Source organism: Cibotium barometz, chromosome 63, assembly GCF_041138505.1.
Source record: "Cibotium barometz isolate CiBa-2024 chromosome 63, ASM4113850v1, whole genome shotgun sequence".
In the NCBI taxonomy this organism is placed as follows: domain Eukaryota; kingdom Viridiplantae; phylum Streptophyta; class Polypodiopsida; order Cyatheales; family Cibotiaceae; genus Cibotium; species Cibotium barometz.
The window spans coordinates 31821335-31844808 of NC_141108.1; the positions used below are offsets into that span (position 1 = coordinate 31821335).

General features: G+C 45.5%; 1 protein-coding gene across 1 annotated transcript; it reads right to left on the minus strand.

The window, feature by feature from the left end:
- Positions 1–4722: 4722 nt before the first annotated feature.
- Positions 4723–23224, minus strand: LOC147603952 (thioredoxin F-type, chloroplastic-like). The gene is made up of 3 exons (XM_086795891.1): positions 22644–23224; positions 5083–5182; positions 4723–4983 (listed from the first exon to the last, which is right to left on the minus strand). The coding sequence occupies exons 1-3, from the start codon at positions 22943–22945 to the stop codon at positions 4849–4851; spliced, it is 537 nt and encodes a 178-aa protein (XP_086652017.1). The 5' UTR covers positions 22946–23224; the 3' UTR covers positions 4723–4848.
- Positions 23225–23474: the final 250 nt, after the last annotated feature.

A 23474-nucleotide genomic window follows, 5' to 3' on the forward strand; every position in this document is an offset into this window, starting at 1 on the left:
GAGGGGCATATGTTTGGATCAGTTAGCCCTAACCATTTTGAGGAGTGCCATGAGTAATTGTGCCAAGGCGAGGCTCATCTCACCACTGATAAGACCTATAAATCCTTAGCAACAAGGAAATTTTGACCATGAAACCCCAAAGGGAGTAATTTGACCCATCTAACTTGACTTCTTTTGAAAGAATAATAAATCATTGGATGAGTTATTGGCCATACCTGGCTGGGCTGTTGAATCTAAGAAAGAGAGATGTTAAGACTAGCTTTAAATAAAGTCACCAAATGTCGATGTGACTGATATGTCAATTTTATGAATATTTGTAGTTGAATTAGATGATTGAAGTCCTGGTGTGAGACGATTGTTGAATTAGAATCAAGCGATCATAGCAAAAGAGCGATTGAACTACAATAAAATCAAACGTGATTGAAGTCCTGGATCGGATAATTATGTTGAAGTAGAATCGAGAAATCAAGGGTGATTGAAGAAGTCAAATTACTCGATCCAAGAAGGTAAATTATAGATCAAAAGATTGAATTGAGGATGGTTGAATTAGGCAACTGAAGAAGTTGGATCACCGACAATTGAACTAGTCCTAAACCACACGATTCAATCGTGCTAAATCCAACAATCTATGCAAGAATCGGGCGATTGTAAATGTTGGATTGCCGATCAAATTATACCTAAATGTAAATACTTATTTGCCATGTGGCAGGTTGTTAGCCACGTTTCAGCTCGTGGTAAAGCGGTGAGTTAACAAACACCAAATTTCGACATTCACTATGCCATTGACATTATTTAAGATGGACATATTGAAAACGACATTGTTGGAGATGTTATTGTGGAGACATTGTTGACCGGGCCAAATTATAGCTTTGCAAGGTGTTGATGCTAGGAACAAAATAGAGCCAAGCTCACACACACGTAATGCTCAAAGAAAAGAACAAGAAGGTGTAGAGTGTGAGGGAGAATGACTAGCTCAAAGGGAAGAGAGATGAAGCTCTCTACAAGTACAAAGGCGAAAGTATAAATGAGTAACAAAACCATAAACAATGGATGTGGCTTATATAGTAGCTAAAACTAAGGTGTCTATTCACACCTAGATGGCCATGGAAAAAAATTGGTGGGACAAAAGTGCCCATGGCATCAATACATGGCCTCACTGTAGTACTACCATAAATATATATATAAGAAAAGTCACTATTTTCTTTTTTATGATAGATGTGATAGGGAATGTATCTATATATGGATGTAGGCAATAGTGAGAAAGCAAGGTTAGAGGTGATAGGAAATGTTTTAGTCTTCCTAAGTTTAATTAAAGCCATGGTGTGTGAGGCGACTTTATTTGATCAAGGTGATAGGGAATGTTTTAGTCTTCCTAAGTTTAATTAAAGCCATGGTGTGTGAGGCGACTTTATTTGATGATCAAGGTGATAGGGAATGTTTTAGTCTTCCTAAGTTTAATTAAAGCCATGGTGTGTGAGGTGGCTTTATTTGATGATCGAGGTGATAGGGAATGTTTTAGTCTTCCTAAGTTTAATTAAAGCCATGGTGTGAGAGGCTCTATTTGAGAACTTGAATTGCCATTATTAATGAGATAGTTTTGTTTACTACTAGCAATCCACACCTTCTAAGTGGGAGGACTATTTCCCATAGAAGACAAATGGTGGAGGTGCCACTTCCTATGGTTGTGTTAGCATAAGATGTTGGCCTTACATCTCCAGTTACCATATCCTTTGTCCATGGACAACTAATTTATTATAAGTGGCCACACAATTAAACTCTGTAGAGGATAGACATGTGAGTTTATTTGGTAAGTATTAAAAATCATCCTCTAAAGGAATAGATTGAAACAAGCTCTAGTGTGATACATGAATGAAGTGTTTTCATTTGCTTGCTTGATGGATGCATACTAGACAAGTTTGTTTATAGATTTCTCTCTTGCAGCAGCTTCCTCTTCTTCCCTCATCTTTTGTGAGAGAAAACCACAGCAGCTTCCTCTTCTTCCCTCATCTTTTGTGAGAGAAAACCACCGTGAAGATGAATCTCTTTTTGCCTCCATCTAGGCATAGAGAGCTCTTTCTTCACCCCATTGGCAAGGAGCATTTCGGTGTGACAACATAGTAAGGGCACAACAGACAAGCTAGTGCTTAAGACAAGACCCAATGACACACGATTCGGCAAGGCTAAGGAACATATTTGGCGCTGCTATCGGGGACTAGCCTAGGTTGGCTCTGTTCATCTGAGCATTCCAAGCTATTGGGATTACCCAATAGCTATTGGGATTACAAGAGCATTCCAAGCTATTGGGATTACCCAATATTGTTTGTTGATTAGGAGGACACACTTTGAAGTCTTGGTTGTTGTTTTTTATTTTGATTTGAAGTTTATTTGCTTTAGTTAGGGCTTTCTATTTTCATATCTTGGAAGGAGAAAACTCTGGTTTTAGTGGCCTTTTCATGATTTTGGAGTCTAGAAGGTTGATTTCATTGCATTGAGTCAAGAAATAGCTTAGCAATTGTGATTAGGAATGGAATATACTTTGAAACATAAGCATTAAACATTAAGTTTCATTAGGTGTGAGTGGGATATGTAATTTTTATTCATGCAGTTCATAGTTTTTCATACGTTATTTGAATTGGTAGCTTAGAAGCATGCAAAATCAACAAAAAATAACAATATAAAACTTAACACTTGTATAATTCTCACTAACTAGGATTAGGATTCTTAATCACCTTTCATCAAGTCCAAAAACCTAAAAAAACTAGGCTAAACGAAGTCTCGGATTGGGAGACACGAGTCCGTAGTCTCGCAAAAATAGATGAGTCAACACACGTGCCTTGACACATGAGTTGTAAGCCTAGAGACATGAGTCCACAGTCTCGCAAAAATAGATGAGTCAACACACATGCGCCTCAACACATGAGTTGTAAGCCTAGAGACGTGAGAGTTGTGGGTTTCGACACGTGAGCCATGAGTCTAGATTGTAGAGACATGAGTCTAGAGATAGGTATATCTAATATTGCACCAACCAATTATTACTATCTTAAAGACTTGTAATAAGAACATATCTACTCATGTATTTTCATGATTTTCTTGCTCCATAGAATTTTCATGTCATTCTTCCATATGTCGTAGATGATGCCCTCCATGGAGTCCATTCTGGACAAGGAAAACCGATTACAACTTCCTCCCATGCTCTTGTTTTGCTGAAGACCTTAGCTTGTGGAGGGAGAGAGAAGCAAGGAGGGTTAAGTCGGTACCTCTCCAGATCATGCATGCTCAAGCACCACTAGAGAGAGGAACCAAACCCAATAAAACAATATAGTGCTTCAAGTATTCAATGCCCACTACAAAACTATATTTCTATACATGATCAAGTCAAGAAAGTACATAAATTTTGGTAGATTTTTGTTGAAAAAAGCTAGCAAGCTCCCTAAACAACAAAGCACACATGTTATCAAAAAGTAGCACCATGGTTCAAGTATGTTTAATTTATTAATGGCTAGAAATAACATTACCTTGTGTGCTTTCTACCCTAACAATCTAAACATTATAGTCACATACCAAAGGGGACCAAATGCCTTTATTAAATAAGTAATGGAAGCTACCCTTAGATGTCTAGTATGTTGGGGACACAAGAACCCGCACACTTGTTTAGCTTACAAGCTAAGTTCCCATTAAGCCTGAATTCAGTTTTATGGAATGGTTGAACGTCTCCAAGATTTATAACCAATCAACTAACTTAATAGAGTAATAAAGTGAAATTGCAATGAGAAAGGTGTTGTGAAATCATTTCTCTGCATCTCCTTTTAATGGTGGGCAAGGACCATTATTACATACACAAGTACAAAAAAGTCAAATAAATTTTCATGGAATGGAAAAGCCACCAAAATATGCCCTACAGAAATAAGATTAGCTGAAATGGACAAGCCACCACCCCATATCATCAGAGCCACTAAATCAATTGGAGTGGAGCATCGCACAGCTGTTACAGAAACATGCAATGGAAAAGTATTGACTTGACATTGTTCATACTATGAAAGCAATCAAAGGATTTCTGATCACAATACTCGCGCAAAATGCTGCTCATCTTTATAATATGCGCGCTCCTCTTAAGTGGACACTTCCCAAGGTCATGTATGGTGGATAGCTTGGTTTTAAAGCAAAAGTTGGTCATGTCTGGTGGATACCCCTTTGGAAAAGGCATAACTAGCACCTGTATGAGACCCTAAAATGCACTAGAAATGAAACTTTCTGCAAACCAAAACAAAGCTGTTCAAGACTCTGACTACATAAGAAATTGTGCTCCAGTGACTTAGGAGTCTTTCAACAACCCCCTGAAAACCGAATGTACTTCATAGAAAAATCCGACCACGTCACATTTTGACCAATATTTTCACGGGAAAAAAAAACTAACAATAATCATCACCTAGACAAGGTTGGGTGCTGGACCAAGAGTATCCATGCATATGGCAAGATGCATCATCGTGCACACACACTCGTACACTATTACAAGCCCACACGATTCGAGATTGTACTTCGTTTTTTGGCAAATAAGTTCCCCATTTGTTTGTTATTAGGCAGGCTAACAAATTAAGGGCTGCACGAACCTGGTCAAGTTCTCATCTTGCGATGCAAAAGCATGTCGAGCACACCGTGTTACAGAGGCACAACAAAAGAAAACAACGCATACTATCCAAACAAGAACTTGAGACAACGTTCCCATTTCTTACAGCTTTAAGCAGAGTGTTTTATATATTATCACGTTCTCAAATGGCTCAAGTTCACTTCAGGGGCAACCACATCCAAAGGAAGCCATAGCAATGGAGACTAGAACAGGTGAAACCATACTTAGCTGGCCCTTGCTTCCTCGATGCTCTGTACAAGCTCATCAAACTTTGCACCTTTCACTTCTGCGATTTCTTGTCTGTTCTTAAACAATTTGAATGTTGGGACCACTTTGACACCAAGTTTCTTTGCCAATGCCTAAGAAAGATGAAAACAAAAGAAATTATCTGCCCACACTCCAATATATCATTTGAAGAGACCAGATAATAAGCTCACAAGACTTATGAACACACAAACCTTGTTATCTTGGTTGCAATCGAGCTTCAAAAATAACACATCGGAATATTTTCCTGACAACTCCACTATCTTAGGGTACATTATCTTGCAAGGTCCGCACCTGTCAAACAATCCGTAAAATGTTGTCAACAGTTCTTTAGAGAGCTAGACACCCTGACCTGGAAATCTGAACCCTCTTCTTGCCAACTCCAGATCAGGGACACAGTCCAGCGCCATAAAGCAGCTCCGCCACAAGAGGGTGACAATGATGCCACTTATCAAGCCCTTGATTGGGATACCACATGAACGGTAGGGTTGACACCAGAACCAGGAGTCACAGATATTCCTGTGAAATGCGTAAGGAAAGAGATGGAGGAGAAAGCCACAGCATACTATGATATTCAAGAGAGATTCAATTGCTTTTGTAGTCTCCAGCCAGTCATCGAGTGAGAAGATCAAAAGTCCTGTGGTCCGATATTCAACATGGCTACAACAGCGACATAGAGACAAACTCAGAATTTTGCAGACAAAAGGATCATAGTCACACTTCTAACACCCCTTTTTTCAGGGCGTAGGCACACCGATCAACTGTCAGTCCATCATGGTAATAACCCATAGCTCACTTTCATAGTGGCTACTGCTGCTAAAAATAGCCATCCAGTCATAAATAGCCACTATTCATGGATGTATTAATCATGAACCTTAGCCACCTATATCAATTCCCCTAATCTAAGGGCCCCCTAGGCCCTAACCCAACCAAATTAGGTCACTAATCCCTAGGATTAGAGTCAAGTACATAACAAGGTGGCTTTAGTACCATTACCATGCATTACCTAGTCTGTCTGGTTAGATCATCAGAATCTAGGGAGCCTCATGATCTTGGCTATGTGCCTCCATCCTAGATCAAGTGAAAAAAGCTGGCGACAGGTGGCTGCAAGGTGTTTGGAGCCTCAATCTGGGCCTCTCTACATAGGTGGCCTCTATGCCGAATCCCGATGCCTCTCCATTAGATAAGAGTCCTAAGCAATGCAGGTTCCAAAAATTGATGATCCAAACAATGGAACAAAACCATCTCTGAAGAGAGTGAAACCTCCCTCATACCTCATAGTAAACTTGACATCTAAAAAGCAGTGCTCCTCCATCTTGACGTCTAGAGAGATGAGTCTACAAATCATGTCCTCCCCTGCAATGCCCTTTGCTCTACCAATCTTTATCCTCAAGCACTGTGGCGAGACTCGGATCCATCCAATTGTGTGATGTGTGGAAGCTCTGGGTAGTCTTCTTTCAGCCCTAAGCACTGCATAGAAACACCTGATGCAAGAACCACCAGCATAGACAGAGAGAGAGAGAGAGATGGCCGTATTTTCAGTATATTCATAGATGTACAAAAGGCTGTATTTTCAGTATATTCATAGATGTACAAAAGACTGCCTTAGCAGCCCCAAAATCCTAATCTAGACCTCTAGGGTCCTATTCTAGACCTATCTCCAAAAGGGAGTAAGATAGCAAGACTCAAACTTGGCCTTGCCTTTTTATAGGCCTTGGAACACATAATGACCTGGCCAATTGCTAGTCAGCTAGGTCTCTTGGACAAATATTGCTAAAAGATATTGACCAAAAGTAAAAGGCTCTCCACACCTGGCCGACTTCATACCTATCCACGTGGATCGATTCCGGTGCCTAACAAGACCCTAATCATGTCTATGTAACATGCAGCGGAAGTATTCGTATTGAAGGATCCTGTCACACAAATGCTCACACCGTCTTCTGTATCCTGAGTTTCGCGAGTTTAGCAATCCACTTTAAGACTTCAAACTTTAAAGAGATATGAGAGAGAGAGAGATGAGAACTGTACACCGTATGGGGTCCCGAATTACCCACTGAAGGGCCCCCTATCCCGTTACCGAGATAGTATTTGCTTTATTATCTTTAAAGAGACTGACGCATAGTTGTTTCTCGTACCGGTACGAATGGGTTCGTACGGTATCGTACGGTACGAGTTCCCCCCCCCCCCCCCCCCCAAAAAAAAAAATCCAAATGCTTTAAAAAAATATAGAAACCCTGCTTAATGAAGATCCCAAATGCTCGCAATACTTCGCAACTTTCATGTCCACTCAATATTCCATATGGGGTTGTTGAGAGACCTAAAAAATCTAACGAGGTAGACTGGTAGTGTACACTTGATTGGTAGGATGAGAGAATCTTGCTACATCACTTGGAGATCCCTAGTATAGGTAGGCTAGACAGTTAGATTCTCAAGTTATGTAAGAGGGAGAAGATTTGGACACGGCCATTTTGATCTAGAGAGGAGTCCCTAAACCTATCACCCTAGATGCACTGCTCATATTTGTGCAAGGACGGTACCTTGGTCATAAACGCTAAACTCGGAGACCTTTGGTATTGCATTACCCATCCAGGTTCTTTTTTAGAGACAATCGGGAGATCCAATTGGGAGAGACACATATCCATGTTCTGGTTCCTCAAGCACTGTAGACTCCTCCCCTCCCAACCTTCCCTCACATTCAAGCTTGAAGCTCCATAGGTTGTGAGTGTAAAAAATAAAAACCATATTTTATCGTACGGTATCCGAAAATTTCATATCGTACCAAAAATTCCCGTACGGTATCGTATTTTCATACCATGACAACTATGGACTGACGGTGTGACTGACGATAAGCCAAACGCAAGACCTCTGACGACCAAGTGTTGGGCTAAACTGTACACTGCTGTAGAAGCACCAAAGATGTCCAATCTCGAGCCTTTGCACTCTTCCCAAATGGAATGAGAAGGGGATGCAAAGCTGTGGCTGAGAGGGAGGCTGTTTGGGACTGTTCTAGACTGAATATGAATGCTGAAAATGCTTATGAATGCTGCGTTTTACCTTCACCAAGTGGCTGGAGCAAAACAATGAGATGATGAATGCTGAAAACTGTATGGATGCAGAAAACGCAAGGTGGACTATAGGCTGAATGCTGAACTGATGCGTTTTGCTGATACAAGATGGCTGAATGCTCATGCGTTGATGCGCCTATTACTAAAGGAGAAAAACGCTGAGAGAATATGGCTGAAACTGCAATCGCTTATGCTCCTGGTGCTGAGGATGCCAAGCGCTTGAATGCTCCTTTGCTGAATATGATGAATGAATGGCTGAATATGCAAGAACTCTATTTATATGGACACCATGAGCCAATCGGCTGGCTACTGAGCTGGCCGACTGCTCATGTCCATCATAAATGCCTAAATGATGTGTAAAATGCTGAAAATAATGGAAAAAATACCAAAAAAATCCTAGTAAATATCTTGATAAATACTAGATGATATTTGGGGTGCTTGCCATGGTCTAGATGCAATGGATGAATGATGTGCAATATGCAGAATGCTTTCTGATGCAAACCCTAAGGTTTCTACTGACTGTATATGCATGAATGTGTCTCTTTAAGCGGATTAAGGGACTTAGACTGACTGACTGACTTGCTATGGTTGAGAATGACCTACGTAGCTCGTGCTTGACTTATCCTAGACTGAGGACGTACGACAAATATCATCCTGAATGGTACTAATACTAATACTGTACAATGTTGCACTGATGATGATGAGCCAGTTTGTCGCCATGCACTATAGTGCAGAGTGCATGTGACAGTCTAAAACTGTGTTTATCTGCTACCAAATCAGGGATTAGCCTAGGATTAGGCATGTCCATGTCCATGTTCATGCACATGACATCCCCTTCTACTAAACTTGCTAACAGGATTCCAATCTTTGACGCTGAATGACTGTCATCATCCCCTATCTCCACATACGGTCTCCCATACTTGTCATCCTACAACCTTTTTGCTGAAAACCTTGCCTTCTATCTTTGAATCCATTCCAAATCTGATGTAGAGATCTCTGCATCTATTCCACTTTGTCTCCCTTCTTGCCCTGTCCCTGAGCACAAACATGAATCCTTCTTCTTGAAACTTATCCTAGCACTCTTAGCTCCACCCCTTGAATGAATGAACATCCCTTGGAGTGCTCCATAAAAGCTTATGGGGCAACCCCGACTGACTACCAACTCCCCAGAAACCCTTCCCTTAAGTTTGCCTGACACCCACCGGATTCTGGGGGTCTTGACACATGCTGCGTTTCTCTCCTTGGACCTGTGCACTTCTTCTGGAGACTGGGACACCAACAACACTTAGCCTTGTTGAGACATGGGCGATGGTTTCATCCAGCGCAATAAAGTAAGGGTGGGTGGGTCATGGGCAGCAACAATATCTCAAAATCAGCCTGAAGCTTTGATACCAATGTGACGTGCGGAAGCTCTAGGTAGTCTTCTTTCAGCCCTAAGCACTGCATAGGAACACCTGATGCAAGAACCAACAGCATAGATAGATTAAGAGAGAGAGAGAGAGAAAGAAAGAAAGAAAGAAAGATATATTAACGTCCTGTCGAGGCCAAAGCTGACCTATAGGACAGATCAGAATACATCTTTGGTTACAATCCACTTCGGGGTATCGGTTAAAGAAAAGTGCATGTGGGATCAAAAAGAAACTAACTTCAAAGCTCTCATGACTCATGAGAGTTACATGTTACAATGGTAAAATCACCATGTGCTTAATGTGATTAGATATGTATAGAGAGAGAGAGAGAGAGAGAGAGAGAGAAAGAAAGATTTTATTAACGTCTTCCAGAAGACCGAACTCGGCCTATGAGACAAATCGGAGTACCTGTATGGGGTATCCTCTGTCATCCCAACAAAATGAAAAAGTACTGAACAAAAAAAAGCTGAATCTGGGTGTGCAGGGGATGGAGCTCTACTACTAGGAGAATGCAAAGCTATATGCATGGAGTATACAATCGTGATATGCAACCTAGCTAGCTCCATCCTGTACCATACTGGGGGTATAAAATGGTATACATCAGTGAAGGGGGTGTCCACAGCTCCCTGAAGAACATGCCTGGGTGTGCTCTGAAGCGAGCTAGTCGCTCCGCACCCTCTCTGTGAAACTGAGCTCTGATCTCTGTCATCTCTCTCTGGTATAGGCGTGGTGTCCGAAAGCCAGGTGTCCTCTGTCTCCTGCGAGCTCTAAGTGTCTCTGCTCTCTGGAGAGTAATTCCCTGCCGTGTAGGGGCTGGGAGGGGGATGGATCTCTGAAAAAATGTAGTAATCTGTGTCTGTCGCCCCCCCTCTGGAGCTGTCTGAGCCTGTAATAATGTCTCTCTGTGGCGCTGTATGTCTAGAATGTATCTCCCCAGTATGCGCTGGTCTTCTGCCTCAAAGATCTGGCGTAGGGAATGTGGCTCTCTGAATAAAATGGGATATCTCTCTCTGATGGCTGTATATGCTCTGCATCTGCATACATAATGCTCCTCACTCTCCACCTCCTCTCTGCACAATCTGCATACCCTCTCCTCTCGGGGGATCCGTGCTGCTCTGCCAGTCTCAATCTCCAATCGGTGTGATGAAACTCTGAGCTGACCAATAGCCACTCGGGAGCCGTGTGGTAAAAAGCCCTCCATGTATCTAGGCCTCTCTATAAATCCATCATCAGTGATACTCATGAAGTGATCTCTGTAGTATAGCATCTTCGGTGGAAGAGGCTGTGTAGGCGATATCCATGTCTCTCGTGTATAGAGCTGCCATAGATCCTGTCTCAATACTCTGTTCCTCTCACTATGAGAGAGACGGATATGTGGTGCATTCCTGTCATACTGGAATGGTGGTAGATGATCCATGTCTAGGCCATGCTGTGAGAACCAATGTGTGACCTGTGCATACCATGATCCTCTGTCTCCTGCCTCAGCCAGCTGTCTAGATGCCTCAAAAGCTCTGTATGACAATCTGTCCTGTGGCATCTCTCTGAATCTGTCTAGCAGGCATATAGTCTGAAATATGGCCTCTACCATCACAGGAGGCGCAGCAAACTCTGCTCGGATAATGTCATGAGGTACTGACGGTTTGCTGCGTATCATGCGTGCCATCATGAGGGCCTGTGGTCTCTCTATCTGTGTCCACCAATGGGTAGCAAGGCCTGGCGCCCAAACCGCTGCTCCATACATCAATGCCAGTGTGACTAATGTGTCAAATAGCCACCCCTTCGTCCGGGGCTCCTGAAAATGCGCCTGGTGGCACTGTCTCTCTAGCATAGCCAATGCTGCATATCCCCGTGTCAATCTAGCTCTGGCTGCTGAACCCATGGTGAAGCGTGTGGCTGCTGCAGAGAAGGTAACCCCTAGGTACACGTATGATGTCACCACCTCCACCTGGCATCCTGCGAGAGTGAATGTCAGCTGACTCCTGCCCTGTCTCGATGTATGAAAGACCATAACCTTGGTTTTCCCAAGGTTCACAGTAAGACCCCTCTGTGTGCAGAAATCATCGAGTGCATGTAGATGCTGCTGTAGACCATCTGGAGACTCAGACACTAATACAATATCATCAGCATAGAGCATAATATGTACTGAGGTACCTGCTAAATCAACTCCATCTCCGCCTCCCCGTGTAATGAAGTCAACCACCTCACCAATGTATAACCCAAATAGCGTGGGGGAAAGTGGGCATCCTTGCTTCACACCAATGGTGCTAGCAATAGTCTCGGACATACCTCCTGGACATCTGACTCGCCCAAAAACCTGCTCATATAATGCATAGATGCCCCATGTCATATCTGCTGGTATGCCAAGAGACTGTAGGTGCTGAAAGAGCCTCTCTCGTGGTACTGTGTCAAATGCCTTGCGGAAATCCACAAAGCAGCAATAGAGCTTTCTCTTCCTCACTCTGGCCTGATCAATCATACATCTCAAAGTGAATACATGGTCAGTGGTAGAGAAAGCTCTCCTGAAGCCTGCCTGTCCTGATGAGCGTAAACCTGCTCGCTCAGCATATAAGCGAAGCTCTTGCTCCAGCACTGCACCATAGAGTTTGGCCAGCACGTGGCCAAACTCTATGGTTGGCCAGCACGTGGCCAACCATAACCGTCCTGTAGTTGCTCGAATCGAGCATATCTCCTGTTTTGTGAATCGGCACAATGGTGTGCATCGTCCACTCCGCAAGCAAACCCTCTGCTAGTGCCCTGTTAAACAAGTGTGCAAGAAAAGGAGCTAAAGAATCTACTGCATATATGAGATGCTCACCTTGCAGGCCCATATGGTCGACGGCCCGTCCATGCTGTAGGCGGCGGATAGCTTCCTTTACCATCGAGTGGGTAAAGAAGCTAGATGTGGTAGGTCGAGGCTCCTGTGGCTGAGGTATAGGTGGCTGCTGTGGGGCATGGTATAGACCCTCTGCATATGTGTGCCATGTCTGTGGGTCTGCAATAGGTGTCGGGGTCCGGGGCTCTCTGAAGTACCGCCATGAGACAGGGCTATCTCTACTCATGAAGAAATGAAAGATCTCTAGCTCCTGTATCTCTGCGAAGGCCCGCCTTTTGCGGCGAGTAAGTCTCCTCATCTCTCTCCTCGACTCCTGCTCTGTGATGGCTCCCAAGGCTCCCTGTATGCGGAGCCGTGAGTATAGGGCTCTGCACTCGTCATCATACCATCTGTTCTGGGGCACAGTCCCAGGTCTCGCAGGCTCTCTTGAGTGTACACGATGTGGGAAGCTCTGTAATGCAGCCGTGTGTAGGAGTGATGCCAGCTGGGCTGTAATGGTATCCATAGGTGCCAGGGGATCCATGAGTAGGAGTCCATCCTCTACTCTGCCAGTGTATATGTCTGCCATGTCATGTGTGAAGTAGATGGTAGTGTGTGGCGTTGGTATGTGGGGGACTGGTGATACTGGTGATCCGGCTAGTGAAAATGCCAAGTATGTATGATCTGCCCCAATAGGACGAGGTGGAATGGAGAATGAGGTGACAAGCTGTGATGCCTCCACAGACCCCATAATGTAGTCTACCACCGTGCCTCCGGTCCGTGTATGACCCCCATGTGGGAAGCATGTCAGCCCTCCTGATCCCGGCCACTGTAACATCCCGTTATAAATAACGAGACGATGCCTGGCTCCCAACTCTAGTAAGTGGTCCCCATAATGTCCTCTGTCTGGCCCAGTGTCCTCTGATGCCCGACTAGCCCCTATCTCCTCTGGATCCACAGGGTGGAGGATCTCCATGTCATCATAGTCATACACCTCACACTGTCTGCTCTATGTGTGGGCATTGAAGTCGCCCGTAAGAAATAACATGTATCTGGCCTCTGGATCCTGTGCTACCACTCTCAGTCTCCCCTGTAGCTCCCGTCTAAATAGGACTGCTACTCCCCCCGACCCTCTCGAGGTACCCTGGCGTGTGGTCCTCCTGTATGCTGACTCCCACTGGAATCCCTCTACTCGAGGTAGCCCTCTCTCTGGGCTCTGATGTGTCTCTGTCAAAAGTATGATGTCTCTCCCCATCATAACATGCTCCAGTCGTCCAGGCTGCACCCATAGTGAACCATTACGGTTCCATACTGCCATGTGTATCTCTGTCAGTTGCCTGGTCTGTGTCCCATAGGCCCCAAACCGCTAATCCATGGGCCGGCCATCAATGATGACCCGACCATCTCGATAGAAGGCCTTCTTGCCTTCTCTCCTCGCGTGTGAGAGATGGCTGTATTTTGAGTATATTCATAGATGTACAAAAGGGTACAAGTTGTTGGCTGCCAAGGCAGCCCCAAAATCCTAATCTAGACTTCTAGGGTCCAATTCTAGACATATCTCCAAGAGGGAGTGAGATAGCAAGACTGAAACTTTGCCTTGCCTTTTTATAGGCCTTGGAACAAATAATGACCTGGCTGACTGCTGGTCGGCCAAGTCCCTTGGACAAATATTGCTAAAAGCTGCTGACCACCAACAGTAAGAGGCTCTCCACACCCAGATGACCCACGTGGATCGGTTCCGGTGCCTGACAAGACCCTAATCATGTCTAAAAGTATGTTTATCTGCTGCCCAAATCAGGGATTAGCCTGGGATTAAGCATGTCCATCCACATGGCATGTGAACCCACAAAAACTATCCACATGGCATGTGGACTCACAAAAAATTGATCCTGATAGAACTGCAACTTCGTGGAATGCTGCAGTCGATCCACCCATGTGCCATGAGTCTGTAATCAAAGGAGCTCATCACAACTGAGCTGGTTATAACTTGCCTAATAAGGGGTATAGTGGTGCATCCAAGGGCGAAGCCCATGAGAGGGGAACCATCAAGTATCCTGGCATACCATCCCCCATCATGTCCCTACTTTGCTAGTCACCTAGACAACTTCGATGCAATAGGTGTAGATGCGATACACGGATGTTGCTGTCTAGAAAAGTGCATCTGTTATTGGAAGTGCTTCTCCAACCCCTGATATCAAAAAGCCAATCGATGACTGTGTTGCATACTTTGCATAAGTTTGTGTCACGTGCACCCATGCACTGAGGTGCTATGTGACACACTGACTCATCATCAGTGCTACATTTTTACATCAATAGAACCTTTTAGCGATTTATTTGTCGTGTGCCATGACCCCTTGTGAACCCCAGTCTAGGGACATGTCAGGCACAGGCTACATAAGGTCACATCTGAAGCCTTAGGTGTCCGTATGTGTCACTTAACCCACTTGGATAATAGAGCATTAAGGTCATCCTAGGGTAGATGAGAGTAGCAAGCATGTAGAGCAAAGGCTTTAGCCTTAGCCTTAGGGCCAGCCTTAGATAGGCTCCCATAAGAGCCACCAAGAGCCACAAAGGGCCAGCCATGGGCCTTAGGCCCAGTCGGCCAGCATGGCCAGCCATGAAGAGGCCAGTTGACCAGCAGACAAACACCCGCATGGAAAGCACTTGCATAAAATAGCGGTTTCAGCATGTCGTGGGCTAAGATAAACAGGCCGACAGCATAAGTAGATGGCCAACCTGCAGCAAGGGTCCTATATAAGGCACCCTTCAGTCTCATTCATAAAATCATCTTATTCTTGCATAATTCAGCAGTGAAACAACGTTGTTTTCTACTACATTTCATCCACAATGTGACGGTCAGATGGAAATCACAACGTTTTGCCATTCAATGTGCTGAAACCGCATGGAAAGCACTTGCATAAAATAGCGGTTTCAGCATGTCGTGGGCTAAGATAAACAGGCCGACAGCATAAGTAGATGGCCAACTTGCAGCAAGGGTCCTATATAAGGCGCCCTTCAGTCTCATTCATAAAATCATCTTATTCTTGCATAATTCCGCAGTGAAACAACGTTGTTTTCTACTACATTTCATCCACAATGTGATGGTCAGATGGAAATCACAACGTTTTGCCATTCGATGTGCTGAAATGTAGTGTGCATGGCCAGCAGTCAAACTCAAGATAAATTTTTGCTAGTTGTTCAAATCACTTTGGTCAATGCTTGTTCTTCGGCCATCAGGACTCCATCTCAAGCAGCCTGTGATCGTTCTATTCCCTTCTTTAGCCACTCGTGCATTGAAGTGTGTGGATGGCACCAACACAGATTGAAGATAAGCAGGAGGGGATGCCTCATACATCAGCCCTTTGATGCATGTGCCAAGTCTACAGGGGCACTCTACAAGGTGGTCTGGGGGGGGGAGAGAGAGAGAGAGAGAGAGAGAGAGAGACGCCATTGTCAGCCCTTTGATGCATGTGCCAAGTCTACAGGGGCACTCTACAAGGTGGTCTGGGGGGGGGGGGGGGGAGAGAGAGAGAGAGAGAGAGAGAGAGAGAGAGAGAGAGACGCCATTGTCAGCCTATTCAAGAAAGTGACAAGGCCATTGATTGTAGGGACATGCAGAAATGCACGTAGAACCTAAAGAGGAGCAGAGTGTAGACAGCACATGTGACCAGAATTCAGGATGCACTGCATCGTCAAAGAGGATTTGGGCAGGTTTTACAACATGTCTGCAGCCTTTGGCAGCCGAACATGAGCCCAAGTCAAAGGACTGGGAGGGGAAAGATGCACAAATGGGGGAAAATCTCCAATTCATGGACGGGTCATCAGGCTGCCACAGCAGATGGGGTAAGGATACATCACAGGCTACCTGTGTATGTAGCACCATGGTAGGAGTTTTCACGGCTGGCAAGTGCCCACAAGCATTATAAGGCGTACAGTGCATATGTACAGTATTATTTGGGGATAGCACGTTGACTTGTAGTGGTTAAAGCTTACAAAGCTCATGGTTGTACGTTCGGTCACTAATTAGTGAACCAACGTTAACTAGTTTTAGAATACACCATTGACTGTCATCTTCTCCCATCCTTATTGATGTGGCCACTCTATCTACCTCCAACCGGTAGTTCCATTTAGTTGCAAGTACCTATAGCCCGTGCGATCTTAGGTAGTCATCAAACTCTTGCTTGATTATGCTCATGTCGGTCCCTTCACGTACCCTAAACCTAGGAACTTGTTACAATAACTCGTTTTTGACCATATTTCATCTCCTTTTTTTACATCAAGTGATGAAGTCATTGTTAGCACTTTCATCCCCAGTTTCTGCTCTGTATGGTGCCCATTTGGTCCCCTTTTGCATGGCCCTTGCTTGTGGGCTGGCCACCCCTTTTTTAGTATTTTTCTGGGATTTTTCCCAGCCATTCTGGCATTTTTCTAGGGAGCCATGTCCAACAGCTCCAGTTGGCCTGTTTCTATGCTCTAGTCGGCCAGCTCTTCCCCACTATAAATAGTGGGTGCTGGCCTCTCATTTTTCATAGAGTCTTGTACTTGTTTGCTCCCTCACTTATGAGACTGTCACTGTCTCTTGCTTGGGACTGTTTTGGTTCAGTATATTCAGCATAGTTTGCTCCATATCTCTCTCTCTCTTGCACTCTCTGTTCAGCACATTCTAGTGCCACTTTGCTTCCGCTCTGTGCACTCTTTCATGGTATCATCGCTCTAGGTTTAGCAACCTTTCTGCTGCCCCAGATTCAGCCCTGTTTTCAGCACCTTCTCCTCTGCGTTTTCTTCCAGATCCATAGCCTTTGCTGCTGCGTTTTCTGGACAGCACTCTGCTGGTCAGTTTTTCTTCAGATTGGCTTCACCGATTCAGCCGTCTGGCTCTTGGAGATCAGCGTTTCATTGCCCACTTGGAGATTGGACTGCAGGCGGCCTGTTTTCTACAGAACAGCACTTGTTCATTGCTGCGTTTTCCTCTCCAGTGGTCCTTTCCCTTTGCAGAGGGGGCTTGTGGTGTTGCAGGCTTTGGTGGCACTCTTGGTACCTGTGGAGGACACCTTTTCTTCAGAGATTGTGCATTTCTTGAGATTGAGCCCAAGCTCTTGTGATGGCTGCTCCCACTTCTCTTCATATGTTTGCTGAGTCTGCCAAGTTGGATGGTTCCAACTACACCCTTTGGAAGGTGAAGGTGAAATCTGCCTTGCGTGGCGTGGATCTCTGGGATTGGCTTGTTACACCAGCCAATGCCACCCCTCCCACCCTTTCTTCCGGTGGTGTGACTCAGGCACAGATTGATATTTGGCAGTCGAATGATCGACGTGTTTACTCCTTCCTGATGTTGAACTGTCAGGATGCTGTTCTCTCTCATGTGCGTACAGCTGATGCTGCACATGAAGTTTGGAAGGCTTTTGCAGATCTCTATGAGATTAAGTCTCCGGGTCGGATTTTGGCATTGGAAAAGCAACTTATGAACTTATCAGTTTCTGCGTTTCCATCTTTATCTGCTTTCATCTCGAAGATGAAAGATCTCCGGGACGAGCTTGCTGTTTGTGGCAAGGACATCTCCACAGAGGATATGGCTATTCGGCTGCTCTCCAAACTTCCAGAGAGGTTTGATGCATACTTTCAGTCTCTTGTTTCTTCTCCTCGTCCTGTTCCAGTTACTTGGGAGGAAGTTCTCCCCTCCATTATGCAGATAGAGTCTCGCTTTGAGGAGCGGACTGGCACCTCCGGTGGCGCTGATGGAGCTTTGGCAGCACGAGATAAAGGGAAGTCTCAACAAAAGAAAGGTAAAGGGGGTTCTGACAAGAACTCCAAGGATTCCGATAAGGATAAAGACAACAAATCTTCAAAGAATAAGGACATTGAATGTCATTATTGTGGCAAGAAGGGTCACAAGTCACCCCAATGTCACAAGAAGAAGCGTGATGAAGCAGCAAAGAACTCTTCCTCAACGGCGGTGTCTCAACCCAAGAAGGATGATGGAATTCTTCTCTTAGCAGGTACTCGGCGTATACTTGCTCTTGTGACTTCTCAGTCACGGTCTTGGATTGTTGATAGCGGTGCTACTGCTCATATGACACCCCATCGAGATTGGTTCGAGGACTTCACTGCCAGATCAGGCGAGATCACTCTGGGTGATTCTTCTTCTGTGCCAGTGCATGGTCATGGCACTATCCCCATCTTCCGTTCTGAAGAGGACAAGAGGTACTTCTCTGACGTTCTGTATATTCCAGATTTGGCTTTTAACCTTTTGTCAGTGAGTGCTCTTACAGCTCAGGGTGCGGAGGTGATCTTTTCTCGTTATGAGATTACCATTCGTGATAAAGCGACTGGTAGCATCTTGGCTCAGGGAGTCCAAGATAGTGGTCTCTACAAACTGACCGCTCTGCTTTCCTCTGGTGCTTCTTCTGCTCTTTGGCATGCTCGGTTTGGCCATTTGAGCTATCAGCTTCTGCAGCGAGCTTCGAAGGATGGGTTGGTTGATGGATTACCAACCATCAAGGCTCCGTCTTCTCCTTGTTCCTCTTGTTTACAGGGGAAGCAGCACCGAGCCGCCTTTCCGAAGGAGGCGACACACAGATCTTCGACATCACTTGCTCTCATTCATGCAGACTTATGTGGTCCTATGAGTACCGCGTCTTTGAGTAAGGCGTTGTACATGCTCGTGATGGTGGATGATTTTACCAGATATACTTGGGTTTTCTTTCTGAAGACCAAGGATGAGACTTTTCATCACTTCTGTGATTGGAAAGCCGAGGTGGAAAAAGAGACCGGTCACTCGGTCAAGGCTCTCAGGACCGATGGAGGGGGTTAGTTTACATCCCAGGAGTTTCAGCAATATTGCAAGACACATGGCATTCGGAGACAGCTTACTACAGCATATACTCCATCTCAGAATGGAGTTGCCGAGAGGAAGAATAGGACCATTATGGAGATGGCCCGTGCTATGCTTGAGCATTCTTCATTACCTCGACGTTTCTGGGCTGAGGCGGCTTCCACTGCTGTCTACATTCAGAATAGGTCTCCTACTGCTGCTCTTCCCGACAAAACTCCATATGAGGCTTTCCATGGTGAGAAGCCCTCCGTTGTTCATTTCCGGATATTTGGATGTACGGCGTATGTTCATGTGCCTAAGGAGCACCGCTCCAAGTTGGACTCGAAGTCTCAGCGCATGACTTTTCTCGGATACAGCACTGTGTCCAAGGCATATCGTCTTTATGATCCTCAAGCCGGTAAAGTTGTTGTGAGCCGTGATGTGGTGTTCGACGAGACTCCTACATCTTCAGAGGGGGGTGGTGAGCTTCTTCTTCCTGCACCTCCTTCTCCTCCTCCTACTCCTCCTCCTGCTCCCGCTGTTACTGTTACACCTTCAGCTGAGGATTCTCAGTCAGATGATGATGACCCTGCTCCTCCTCCGGCGAGTTCGAGCAGATCTGTACCTGGTTGGTATTATCAGACAGTTCGTGACTCTGGGTTACGTGAGCTTCCTTCTGCTCCTCCGCCTGGTTCTCTTCGGCGTTCTTCCAGAGTTTTAGGGAAACAAATTCATGAGGGCAACATGTTTGTTAATTATGCTCTTATGTCTACAATCATTAATGGTCCTTCTGATCCCACTTCTGTAGACGAGGCTCTTTCACATGAGTCTTGGCGTCATGCTATGCAGACAGAGCTGGATGCTATCGAACGGAATGGCACTTGGATTTTGGTGCCTCGGCCTCTGCAGCGTAAGGTGATTGGTGTGCGTTGGATTTTCAAATCAAAGTTCCGAGCTGATGGCAGCTTGGACAAGCACAAGGCGAGGTTGGTTGCCAAGGGTTATGCTCAGCGCCCTGGTGTCGACTTCGATGAGACCTTCGCTCCAACGGCCCGGATGACTACTATTCGTACCGTTCTTGCACTTGCAGGACATCATAGATGGCCCGTTTTCCAGATGGACGTCAAGTCGGCTTTCTTGAATGGAGAGCTTACACAGGAGGTTTATGTTGATCAGCCGCCAGGATTTGTTGTTCCGGGCAAACAGGATCATGTGTACCGGCTGAAGAAGGCTTTATATGGTCTAAAGCAGGCTCCGCGGGCTTGGTACCAGCGGATTGATGAGTTCTTTCAGAAGCTCGGCCTGCGCCGTTCTCATGCAGATTCGAACCTTTATATCCTCCTTGAGAGGGGGTTGATTGTTATCATTGTGGTCTATGTTGATGACCTCATCTTTACAGGTTCTTATTCTGTGCGGATCCGTTCTGTTATGGATGCTTTGGAGACAGAGTTTGAGATGACGGATCTGGGCCTCTTGCACTATTTTCTTGGCTTTGAGATTTGGCAGACCTCGAAGGGCATTTTCTTCTCTCAGCAGAAGTACACTCGGGAGATTCTCGACAGATTTCAGATGACTGGGTGCAAACCAGTATCTTCTCCTTTGGATATTGGTGAGAAGCTTTCTTCACTTGATGCTTCTCCAGGGACTGATCAGGGACAGTATCGGGTTCTCGTCGGTTGTTTGGTATGGTTGACCTACTCCCGATTGGACATATGCTTCGCAGTCAGTTTATTGAGTTCCTTCTCATCCAAACCCCGTCAGCAGCATTGGCGGTGTGCTCTCAGAGTTCTTCGGTACTTACGTGGCACTCTGGATTTTGGCATCTTTTATGGCCAAGGACGCACTCTTGTTGGATGGTCTGACTCAGACTGGGCTGGAGATCCAGATACACGGCGCTCGACCACTGGTTGTGTTTTTTCACTTGGGTCTGGAGCCATTTCTTGGAGCAGTAAAAAGCAGCCTACTGTGGCGCTTTCCTCTACCGAGGCGGAGTACCGTGCAGTTTGCTATGCTGCATGTGAGGCGATATGGTTGCGGAGATTATTGGAGGAGCTTGGCTGTCCTCCTACCGGATCTACTCTTCTTTGGTGTGACAATCAGAGTTGCATCGCCATCGCCAAGAACCCTGTGTTTCATGCTCGTACGAAACACATTGAGATTCAGTATCACTATGTTCGTGAACGGGTTCTTGCTGGAGATTTGCGTTTGGAGTATTGTCCTTCCGCGGAGAATGCTGCAGATTTGTTCACCAAGCCGGTTTCTCAGGCTTCCTTGGCTCCTCATCTTCGGATTCTCGGAGTTTGTTCAGCATCTGGTGCTGAGAGGGGGTGTTAGCACTTTCATCCCCAGTTTCTGCTCTGTATGGTGCCCATTTGGTCCCCTTTTGCATGGCCCTTGCTTGTGGGCTGGCCACCCCTTTTTTAGTATTTTTCTGGGATTTTTCCCAGCCATTCTGGCATTTTTCTAGGGAGCCATGTCCAACAGCTCCAGTTGGCCTGTTTCTATGCTCTAGTCGGCCAGCTCTTCCCCACTATAAATAGTGGGTGCTGGCCTCTCATTTTTCATAGAGTCTTGTACTTGTTTGCTCCCTCACTTATGAGACTGTCACTGTCTCTTGCTTGGGACTGTTTTGGTTCAGTATATTCAGCATAGTTTGCTCCATATCTCTCTCTCTCTTGCACTCTCTGTTCAGCACATTCTAGTGCCACTTTGCTTCCGCTCTGTGCACTCTTTCAGTCATTAGTCAATATATGGGCTTCATATGTCAGATGCATTAAGAGAAGTGATTAGCCATGTAATTGCACAAGGAAGCATAGATGAAATGAAATGGCAAACTCAACACTGCACTGCACCCCCCTGGGTGCAAATCCCCACCCTGCTGTGTTTATACGGATTTCAGCATGTTGAATATAAAGGCTGGATTCTTGAAACAACTGCCTCTTTGTGGGGAACAGAGCAAATTGATTGTTTGTCCATATTGCCAGTATCTTCATTGCTTTGGAAGGCTCTTAGAGATCTCCGATTCGCCATTGGTTCTTGGGCTAAATCTGGATTGCAATCTGGTGCTGAAGTCTGTTGCATGAGTGCTGGGGGACTGAATGACAAATGGAGGGGCAGGGTCTTATTTAGAGGGTAAATCTCCCCCCCTGCTGGCCTATGCTTATATTTCAGTGTAGTTGCCAAATGGCAGCACTAGCACTGAACATGGTTTTTTCGAGGTTTTTTTCGGTTCTCCACTACATTTTCTGCAGCCACACTCTCTATGCGGTAGGTGTCATATTTAGCCTCCATTGGCTGCCTTCACCACTTGAATATTGGTTTTTCTGTTTGGGATTTTGCTACCTACTTTTTACTCCTAGCTCATTGTGTCAATCTCTCCACCATCACCCTCACTTCCACCTTGCCACCAGCTACAGCAATTAAAATCACCAGAGAGCTTATATGGGGGAGATCTAGTCCACGTCTGCAAAATAGCAGCCCGGTCCAGACCATAACTCTCATAGTCTTGTGAATGGAATTGCCATGGCATTTAGCCCCTTATTTCATATGATGTGTGGTTTCAACTGTCATCCCTCTCTCTCTCTCTCTCTCTCTCTCTCTCTCTCTCTCTCTCTCTCTCTCTCTCTAACCAAAAAAAAAAGAAGGGAAAGAGCCCTACCATTGTGTGTACAAATCCAAGACCACAATCTTGTCTCCGGCAGCCTCCACAACAGGCCAGAAAGTCTCCTGTGTAACCTCCACCACTCCGCCTATGCTTGTGGTAGCCACCTGCTCGACTGCTCTGGCGATGGTTGAGACATCCTTTCTCCGGCTGAGATGAAGTCTGCTGGATGGAAGCACACAGCTCTTCAGGCTGAGGTCCTTCTTGCAGGAAAATGCAGGAGAACAAGGCTGCGATCCCGATGAAGAAGAGCCCACAGGGGCTGAATTGGATGGAGGGAAAGCGATATGCAGAGCCATGGAGAAACCCTAATCTCTGCGAGAGAGAAATCCTAAACGGCAGAAATCCAGCAAAGGTTCACCCTCGGGTTGCTGCGTGTTTCGTCTCGCAGTGCCCACAAGGTCCTATGCCAGCTACGGAAATGGCATGGGAAATAGGAACGTTGAGCAAGTTCCAAAGAGCCTGGAAAAATGGTGAACGGTATAGATAGTCAAATCATCTCCAAGCCTGGATGTACCTAGGTCATCACCACCCATTGCCATGGTTTCCTCGCTGTGGCAATGTTGAACTCCCACCACGAAATAACTGATTTTTTCTATATCCCTCTCTTAAAATACATACTTTCCATTTCCCACTCTTCCCAAATTTGAGGTAAGGAGTTGTTCACGCGTGCCTCAATTGACCACAAGTAGCCACTTTGTGGAGGCCCGATTGCCGCTTCGGTGCTCCACAAGGTCGACCATGTTTTGGGATGCCCAAAGGGGCACAAGGACGCCAGAGCTTGGATTCCACGACTCCAGGTAGTAGAACCTTGTTGAGAACCCTCCC

Excerpts from the sequence above, each read along its gene's own strand:
- LOC147603952 (XM_086795891.1), bottom strand. The coding sequence starts at position 22,945 with ATGGCTCTGCATATCGCTTTCCCTCCATCCAATTCAGCCCCTGTGGGC. Across the intron at positions 5,183-22,643 it reads TTGGATTTGTACACACAATG|GTGCGGACCTTGCAAGATAA; the intron begins GTAGGGCTCTTT and ends ATTGTTTGACAG. Across the intron at positions 4,984-5,082 it reads ATTGCAACCAAGATAACAAG|GCATTGGCAAAGAAACTTGG; the intron begins GTTTGTGTGTTC and ends CATCTTTCTTAG.